Raw genomic sequence first — 10,228 nt, 5'->3', positions numbered from 1 at the left:
ACATGTAACCCTTTTTAACACTTTGTATTTGTATGCATTAGTTGTGTTATGATAATTCTCACATGTTTTAGATTTATTTTATAATTGTGCGATTGATTTATGCGGTCATTTATCGTTTTCAAAAATACGCATTGCAGTAGGTTTCTTAAAACGATATATATATATATATATATATATATATATATATATATATACATATACATACACATATACAGAGGGGGGGCATTTATGTGACGCGGACGCGGACATATTTTTCAGAAACAAAGTAAGATATCAAAAAATGTTTCAGACAAAAGTTGTAGGGTTCCAAGGGGACCATAATACCGTGACCTTCGATTATTCTTGGAATGCGATTTTGAAAATCATTTTGAGGTCAATTTGGTTTTTATAAATAAGTATACTTTTTTTTCCGAAAATGAAAAGAGCGTTCAATTTTGAGTCTAAAAGTATTGTATACTTATGACCTAAATTAATAGGTAATAAGATATTTCAAAAATAAGGCAACAGATATCCGATTATTAAAAATTCAAATTTTATTACAGTAAATGTTCGAAATGATGGCCATTAACTTCAATATATTTTCGAAAATGTTTTTCGAAAAGAATGCTGAACTTTCATAAAGTGTCACACAATAATTATTTACAGAATATTTTAACGAGAGAAGTTAACTCCATTTGTTTACATCACATGGAACCGTATATAGTAAATGTGAAGGTACAAATGATCTGTAATATTCTCTGGAATAAACCTACAGTTCGCTTCGTTTCCGAAAAATATGCCCACCCTGATATTTTCTTTACTAATTGGTTCCTCTCATTATTCTGTGCATAAAAGTATTGAGGTAAAGTCATCAAAAAATGAATATTTTACGAGATATTTTATATTTATGGAAAATTAAGAAATTATTTCAAGTCTCATAATTCAAAAAATACTTAATAAAAAAATACTTTAATATAGTGTTTTGAAAAGCTCTCGAGATAAGTTACAAGAATATGCAATGAATAATAAAAGTTCCATTAAAAAAAAAACAAAGTTGAACTTCATATGACCATGGCATGTTCACTCAAGGTCAAAGCAATCATCCATCTTATGAGTAATGTATGAGATCTTATGAGATGGCCCTCATCTAGCCCCTCTTGGAACTCTATAATTTTTTCTGAAACATTTTTTGATATCTCACTTCGTTTCCGAAAAATATGCCCGCGTTACTATAAATGCCCCACCCTGTGTGTGTGTGTGTGTGTGTGTGTGTGTGTGTGTATATATATACACATATATACAGGGTATCCCATAATTCGCGGATCACCCGTTGTTGCATATAAAGGATGTCAAAGTGAATAGGAAAGTCCATTTTACGATTTTTCTATAATTATATAATTATTGAGATATTCATTAAAAAATATCAGCCAATCCGCGCCTTATACAAGCGCGCGACGAGAAGAGACGTCCCTACTGTAATGTGATATTAAGCGCGCGATGAAGCGGTGAAAAGAGTTCTACACGCTCGTACGTAGCCTTCATAGAGCGTCCTTCCCACCGTTTCGCCGCGCGCCTAGTATCACATTATAGTAGGACGTCTCTTCTCGTTGTGCGCTTGTGCAAGACGCGGATTGGTCTATCTTTTTTAATTAATTTCTCATTAATTGTCGTGAAAATCGCAAAACAGTAGAGAACTTTTCTATGCAGTTTAACATGCTTTATATGCACTCGAGAGATGATCCGCGAATTATGAGACACCCTGTATACACTTACAGATTCATAACAAAAAATTATATATAATAAAATTAATATATCTCTTTTTTAATTTATACCGTTACTCTATATATATATATATACCTTAACAGCATTATAATTAATTTGCTCATACTTATAATGAAAACGTAATTAAAAAAGCGCATAAAATATAAATGTAAAAATTATGAAAAAAAAATACTATGATGTATATAATTATAGATATCTTTGTATAATGAAATATATAAATATACAAAGTATACAAAGTAATATATATATATATATATATATATATATATATATATATATATATATATATATACACACACATATATATACTGACTGTTTATAATATATTTAATGAAAATTACGACTACGTGAAATCTATACAGTAAATTGAAAAATTAGAGAAGAATATATATATATTAAACGGCGCGGTAAAATTATACTTTTACTTCTTATGTCTTTTTTGAGATTTTATGAGTTCATGTTATACCGTGAAAATTTTTCGCATTTTTTAAAAAACACGAATTCAAGAATGTTTTGGATCGTTCAATCCATGCGCGATGGCCAAATGTCAAATTTGCATTGTATTCTCAGTATATCTGTATATCTACGATATTTATATCTCAACGCGATGAGAAGTAATATATTTTCAACAAAGATGGCGCTGATTTGCATTATGTCAGATTTTTAAAATTGATTCGAACCCTATCGAATCCTTTATTTATATTTTTATTTTCGAGGCCGTTACGCGGGAATCGAATCCGCGCCCGTTGTCCACTTTGGAGCTACTTTTGTCGCCTATCGTATGTTCGCGCGGCTCGCGAACGTAGGCGGAGATGTGCGCGGAAAGTCACGTGTAATATCGCGTAGGGTTCGGACATAACCTAGTCTCGTTGAATCTCGAACTCGAACAGATTTCGTCAGCATTGAGAAGTTTTCTTCCGTAAGATATTACGAATTTGCCGTAAGAAGCGAGGAAATTTACTGTTTATCAAACGTTAACTGTGGTGTGGAAAGAAAATCATCATTCGAAAAGTTACTAATCTCGCACGGTATCGAAAAAAAAAATATATATATATATATATATATATATATATATATATATATATATATATATATATATCGTTTTGTGACAGATCGTAAAAAGAGAAGCATCTTTGTAGAGATTGTTCATCTTAAACTCTTCCACATCGCTTCTGCATCCGCGACCAAGTCGCTTGGCACGTTCGATTGAATGCGGTAAAAATTAACGCCTGGCTAAAATGCCGAAGATTAGGATCAAGCAGACGCCGAACAGTCTTTGGTTAAGACAACGCGAACTGGGTGTAAAATTTCCACTTGGTCATAGTGACAACTTTCACAAGACTCTTTATTCCTCGATACAACCCATCACTTCGTGGGATCACGGGGACAATCTGACCGCTGCGAGACATGGTGGTGTGTTTAATTTGGAATATTCGCCAGACGGGTAAGTAACGTAGTCCTAACATCAATGTATCTCATATAATAACTTTTTCAAACTTCAGATGCAATGCTTGTTGAAACTTATAAATTATTCTGTGTGTCTGCTGATTTTTGATTGATGTTACAGGTCTCTCTTATTGGCAGCATGCGAAAAGAAAAGTATTTTAATGTTTGATCCATTATGTAGGAAATTGATACATGCGATAGACAATGCTCATAATGACTGTGTCAATTGCGTAAGGTTTGTAAGATTTTGAAAAGTCTCTTATTTAGGTTCTTTACTATTGTGAAGGAAATTATATATGATAAAGACACAATGTATAAAACGTGACATTGTCAATATGATTAGATTCCTGGATCAACGTATGTTTGCAACTTGCTCCGATGATAGCACAGTTGCTTTATGGGATGCCAGAAACTTAAAGCAAAGGATAAGAACTCTTCAAGGACATTCCAATTGGGTCAAAAATATAGAATATAGTCCAAACGATAGCCTATTATTGACCAGTGGATTTGACGGTAGCATATATACTTGGGATATTAATAGGTAAACATTATTCAACTAATATCTATATAGGTTTTTTCTTTTTTATATCTGTAAAATGATACGATTATAATTGATGTATTTTTTACAATGTATATTGTATAGTTTTACAGAGAACAGTTTTGTCTTCACTCGCGTATTTCATACAAATGGGCTAATGCGAACCAGACTTACTCCTGATACTAGCAAAATGTTAATATGCACTACTTCAGGATATCTCATTATAATACACAATCTTAAACTCAGTACACTGAGTCAGGATTTGGCTGGATTCAAGGTAGGTGCTTTCATCACTTCTCTGTTAAAAGCATAAAAAATTAAAGCATTTAATAACCTTACAAACGTGATGGCTCCAAATTATTTTTATCATATTATTCTTGCAGCCAAATATGTACAGATTAATGCAGTTATCGCAAACTACTATACCGGTCGCAGCTAGTTACACGCACCTTTTTTCTCACAACCGTTCCCACAATAGAGTTGAGTTTCTAACCGATTTTCCTGTAGGCGACGATGCCGAAGTAATATCCAGTTTACAAGTTCATCCGCAAGGATGGTGCGCTTTGTCTAGAAACGTTAGCAGCGGAGAAAAATCTGAGGTTTGATTTCGCGCATTGAGTCGTGTGTCAGATTATCAAAACTTTTTTTTTATCGATATACATTTCATATAACTCGTTCTGTTTCATTCCATAGTGGACTTGCATTCATGATATACAAGAACGCGAAGCATCCAGCAGTGGAGAGCATGTTAATGAGGGAGAAGAGGGTCGTTTGACGAGCTTAAACGTGGATGAGTTCGTGGACTTTCCACAGTCGCAACCATCGCGTTCGGGAATCAGGTCTTCCTATATAGTACATAACATGGCGTCGGATATGAGATCGAACTCGTTTGATCCACCTATCCGCGTGTCCACGGACGCCGCGCCCTCGGTCAGATCGTCGTCGAGGACTGGTTGGCAGGTGACGACGACACGCAGAAACTTACATCATCAGTCGAGGAATCCTCGTCCGGATAGAAATACGAGAACGAATTTCGACATGGTCGAGGTTAGTACGAGCTCCGCCGCCGATGCGAGAGTAAATGCGACGATTCATCACGACGACAGATCGACGGAGGATCGGCATGACGTGGACGACAATAATGACAATTCGGCGTCAGCTGACGAAGCGGATCGAGAGAGTACGCGAGAATATAGATCTCCAAGACCGCACTCTCAACTCAATGACTTGCGGCGACGTAACGCGATCGACAATTTTTCCACTGGTAACGTAGAACTACACGTTAGCACGGGTGACGTGTGGGAAGCACTCGTAGCGATCAGGGAGGCGAGATTACGTAGAGAACGCGAGAGAGAATTTTACCCCGGGGCCGAGAGGAGAGATTGGCTTCCTAGATCGAACAACGGTGTGAGCGTGAATATTCCTCGTTCGTCCCATACAGTCGTGATAATCGGTGATCGGGCTCGGGTGCAGAATTTACAAAATCGACAGAATCTACAAACCATGTACATGATACCGAGGAACCACAAGATCCATCAGAATACGCCCAGATTGACGCATTACATCGAGGAGCCGAATGTCGGTTCCGGATATATTAAAGAACTGTGTTTCTCGGCGGACGGTAGATTAATATGCTCGCCCTTCGGATACGGTATACGTTTATTGGCATTCTCAAGCGACTGTGCCGAGTTGTCTAATTGTGTCCCGCCTGCTAACGAGTCCGTACAGCTTCATGAATTAGCTACACACACTGGTCATTCCGATATTGTGGTTAGCACGAAATTCTCACCTAAGCACTATTTACTAGTGTCCGGCTGTCTAAGCGGTAAAATTGTCTGGCATCAGCCAGTAGTTTAGCTAAATTGATAATTAATCTTTATAGACTCTTTGTTATTTCTATTATAATCGTGGTCTCTTGGTAGAGAGGTATACTTTCAGCTTTGTAAAAGATCAATCTATGAGAAATTTTTTTTGTTAATTATATATAATTATATAGTTATATATATAATTATATATTGTTATATATATAACTATATTATATAATTCTATAGTTATATATATAGTTATATATTGTTACATATAATTATATTATTTTTATATATATACTTGTATGCCTTTTTTAAGTGAATATTATTTAATATATATATATTACTCCCATACAATTATTTTTGTAATGATGTAGGTGTAATAGGATGTTCCACATTTTCTATTACTTGTAATTGTACTTTGTACTTTAATCTAAAAAAATATCAAGTTTTGCAAAATAATTATTTTAGGTTTGGAAAAAGGAAAAAAAAATGTTAAAAAATCACCATATTTCTCAGTTGCTCATTTATGTACTAACACATTTGTGACAGCGTGATTTGTATACATATATGATATAATATATTGGACAAACAATTATAACATTTATTGCTTCAACGCTATCTAACAATTGTGTCAGATAGTACAATGACAATCGACGAAAATACGTAACGCGCCATTAGAAAATTGTGTGTTAATAATATAATTAATTTCTTGATTTTATTTTCTTGCGTTAAGTAAACTTTTTTATGATTTATTTTTGCTCAAACAATCAACCGAGAAAAAAAATATTTATTTTTAGTTACAACAATCAGTTTTTCATTACGATACATTTTTGAAAATGCGAGTAGAGTATGTTTCCTAATCATTACAATTGGATCTAGGAGTAACTTTCAGTTATAATGATTGTATCTTTTCATGTGAAATATTTTGGAAAATGCAATAGTTTTTTTTCCCATTGCTGTTAAAATATAAAAATTGATTAAATATAAAAGCAGTTTATAACAACTATATTATTTCTCGTACAAAATGCGCTGGAGTATATTTTCTCTAGTCATTATTAAAAATGAATTGAGAAAGGAAAATTTTTTCAATTTGCAACATTTTAAGTATAATTTTGTATGAAAAATGCGCGCAAATGTTTATCATGATACATAATATAAAGTATAAAATATTGGAATTGAAATATTTTTGTCTTCATTGCGTATGATGCATCAAGTATATTATTGATACATTTATAAATTATGTGAAGAATTAGTTTATTATGTATATATCGACTACAATAGTATAAGAAATGATTATATCAAAAGAGACAAGTCTATTATTTAACAGAAACAATATTACCAAGGAAACTAGACTTTTTGATATAATGATTTCTATCTTTTTTTTTTTTTTAATTGATATCATTTGAAATCCTCAAATACATGTTTTTTCATGTTTATGTGTATTCTACGTAAAAAATGTATCTAATCTTTCATCGGTGAATCGCATAAAGACTATCATTTTTCTAGTATAACGCTGTCACATTATTCTAATCTAAAATTACATTTGTATTCCCATAATTAGGAATCATTGTTTTTTTTATTAATCAAGTATATTAATATGGTAGAAACAAGCAAAATAAATATTCGATTAAATATTCACATATTATCAAAATTCACCGTGAATAATTGATTTCAATTTCATTAAAAACGCAAATTTGTTATAAACGCTGTAAATTTTAATCATATAAAATATTAATTCCATGACTTTTGTTGAATTGTTTATTATAACATCTATTATCTAGCGCGCTTATATTTCTTATTCTCTATTGTATATGTATATTATGTTATATGATATTAATGGAAAGCAGTTTAGTTTGATTATATATAAATTGTCTATCCTTTGCGCATTGAATGTTTAAATGTGTCAAAAATTTTTTTGATCCTTGTTTTTATTTGAATCGGAATTATGATAAAATTATCTATTGCTAAAATTTATATGTCGTATCTCTAATAAATTTATTGCTAGTAGAAAATGCGGAACATCCTTTTCTTTGCATATTATATATATATATATTTATATATATATATATATATATATATATATATATATTTAACGTATACTTTCTTTCGTAAACACACATTAATGGATCATGATAAATAGAAATTGGTAACCAGATTGTACACATTATATTACGATAATGGTATATTGATAACAGTGTTTTCAGTGTGAATTGAAAGAATCTGAAAAAGATTTTGAAATTGAATTTGGGATTAAATTTTAACTCTTTATAAGAATAGTATAATCGAGAAAATTATATTTTTCCGATCAATGTATATTGCAACTTTAGAATATGCAAATTTTTATTTTTCAAAAAAATAAATTGCAATATATAACTGTATATTGCAATAGATATTTTAGTATTTCATAAAATTTTTGTAAGTGAAAATTTAAAATGCGTTAAAATATATAATGCTTATTAATCAGATGAACATGCTTTTTTGTCGCTTTTTTTAAAGATGTCATTTTATAATCGTAACTAATACGTTGATAAGAAGAGAACTTTTATTGAGCATATTCATGATATGTGCGGAATGAAATTTAAAATTAATCGACTGAAACATAACATGTACGCAATAGTGCAATATAATAATATGCAATATTAAATGTATAGAAAAGCTGTCGTTTATAGCCATAAATTTTATCATCGAGAAAATATGTGACTGGGTGTAAAGTTTGTATATTACTTAAAGTTGTAGAAGAATAATTAACCGAGTGTTCATTATATTTGTATAACTAATAAAGGTCTATTTACATTTATCCGTTCCGCATCCGTATCGTATCGGCAAGATCGGACATGATTATTTACACATATTCGGATCGCATTCGTCAATTTTTTTAGATAGTCAGATCTGGATCAGTACGTAATTGCGTGATCATGGCAGATTTGTCAGAAGACGAATTAGCTGCAATAGCATATTTTGGATATATATATATCCAAAATATGCTATTGCAGCTAATTCGTCTTCTGACAAATCTGCCATGATCACGCAATTTGCGTACGTAATTACAGATCTGACTATCTAAAAAAATTGACGAATGCGATCCGAATATGTGTAAATATATATATATATATATATATATATATATATATATATATATATATATATTCAATAGTTTTTATTTATTATATATTAACTTTTACAAAATTTATTAATGAACAAAATATTTGATAACTATAAAGTAAAATAAACATCTAAAATTTAAAAAAAGTTGTGTGAAAGATAGATGTGTTATTATTTTGATGTTTATAAAAAGTTATATTGTGTATTCAGTTGAGATTGTTTCGTCCGTTCCGTGAAAATATCATCGCAAACAATATCAACGATGTTGGCACGGACACTGACAGTACGGATATGGAATAGTATAAATACCTGCATTTAATCATAAGGAATCGAATCTAGCGTCCGTGCACAGACGTGCACGGTATAGATACGGTATAGATACGGAACTTATAAGTGTAAATAGACCTTAAGGGATAATATAATATATATATATATTCTGTAATATATATGTGTAAATATACGCGCGGTATCGATTATGTGTATTAATAATAATAATAATAATAATAATAATAATAATAATAATAATAATCTCCGCGATTAAAGTGTTCTGCTATTTAGCTGTTCGATATTCTCTATTCACATATACATATCTTGAAATTTTCTAGATTCGTCGCCAATATACATACGTACACACACATCAGACGTCAGCAGTGAGAAATTGTATTTTTGTTTTATAATACGTAAAATACATAAAAAAAAGTTTTTCTACACTATTCATCTGTTTGATATTATAAGTGAGAAACAAATTATGCAAAATCCTTTTTCTATATATAAATTTTATCTACAAATTTCTGCATTCTCTGTATTCTATAAACTCTCCATAATCAACTTCGTTTTAATTTATTTTTTATTTATATAATTAATAATTAATCTGCAGCACAATTATTTAAATCGTTAAATATACTTTTTAATGAGCCATAAAATCTCTCTGCATATCAATGATGCAAATTTTAAAATCTACATCACATTCGATATTATATCATAGTTTTACTTTCTGACATCATGATCTGATATTTCAACGATGACTGATGCGAAATCTTAATAATAATTAATTTAGAATATCTACAGCGGACATGGATGTATGTGTATGTGCTCCTTTTTTACGTTTATATTTTTGCTGCGATTAATGAGATTTTGGAAAATAATTTTTATATATACGTATGTATGTAAGATTTTTTATTATTTCTTTTCATAGGTATGTACCTAAATGAAATCCGTGTACGGAATTTGGTAAGAATGTAAGTATATGTGTGATAGATAAAGGATGACAACATGCTTTGTCGGAGAGTGTGTGTAAATTATTTCTTTTTTTTTATAACAAATGGCTCAATTTTAGTTTTCCTCGTAAATTGTAATTTTAACATTGTTGTGTCGATTATAACTCGATTGTATAACTTGTTTTTTATTCTATGCAATAAAATATATTATTGTAATTAATATTGCATTTGCGCGACATTTTTTTCTTTTGTCTAAGTCGATTCTAGATTCTATTAAAAACACAACTTAAAAATATTTAAGAAAATATTTTAATTTACCAGATATTTGCCCATTATTGAAATCGAATGCATGTATC

At 30.9% G+C, this 10,228-nt stretch overlaps 1 protein-coding gene across 5 annotated transcripts; it reads left to right on the top strand.

The window, feature by feature from the left end:
- The first annotated feature begins 2,136 nt into the window (after window positions 1-2,136).
- LOC126854476 (DDB1- and CUL4-associated factor 10 homolog) lies at window positions 2,137-7,592 on the top strand. Of its 5 annotated transcripts, none has more exons than XM_050601280.1 (7): window positions 2,137-2,680; window positions 2,901-3,205; window positions 3,329-3,442; window positions 3,551-3,748; window positions 3,851-4,022; window positions 4,129-4,344; window positions 4,439-7,592. In XM_050601280.1, exons 2-7 carry the CDS (start codon window positions 3,000-3,002, stop codon window positions 5,600-5,602), a joined length of 2,070 nt encoding a protein of 689 aa, XP_050457237.1. In that variant the 5' UTR covers window positions 2,137-2,680; window positions 2,901-2,999; the 3' UTR covers window positions 5,603-7,592. The 5 variants fall into 5 exon arrangements, with proteins under 5 accessions (XP_050457237.1, XP_050457256.1, XP_050457247.1 ...); XM_050601299.1 differs by having other exon boundaries at window positions 2,874-3,205; XM_050601290.1 differs by having other exon boundaries at window positions 2,137-2,772.
- Window positions 7,593-10,228: the final 2,636 nt, after the last annotated feature.

This window comes from Cataglyphis hispanica, chromosome 1, assembly GCF_021464435.1.
Source record: "Cataglyphis hispanica isolate Lineage 1 chromosome 1, ULB_Chis1_1.0, whole genome shotgun sequence".
Classification (NCBI taxonomy): Eukaryota; Metazoa; Arthropoda; class Insecta; order Hymenoptera; family Formicidae; genus Cataglyphis; species Cataglyphis hispanica.
Note: the sequence above shows the minus strand (reverse complement) of the source record. Positions and strands in the feature narration are given on the sequence as shown.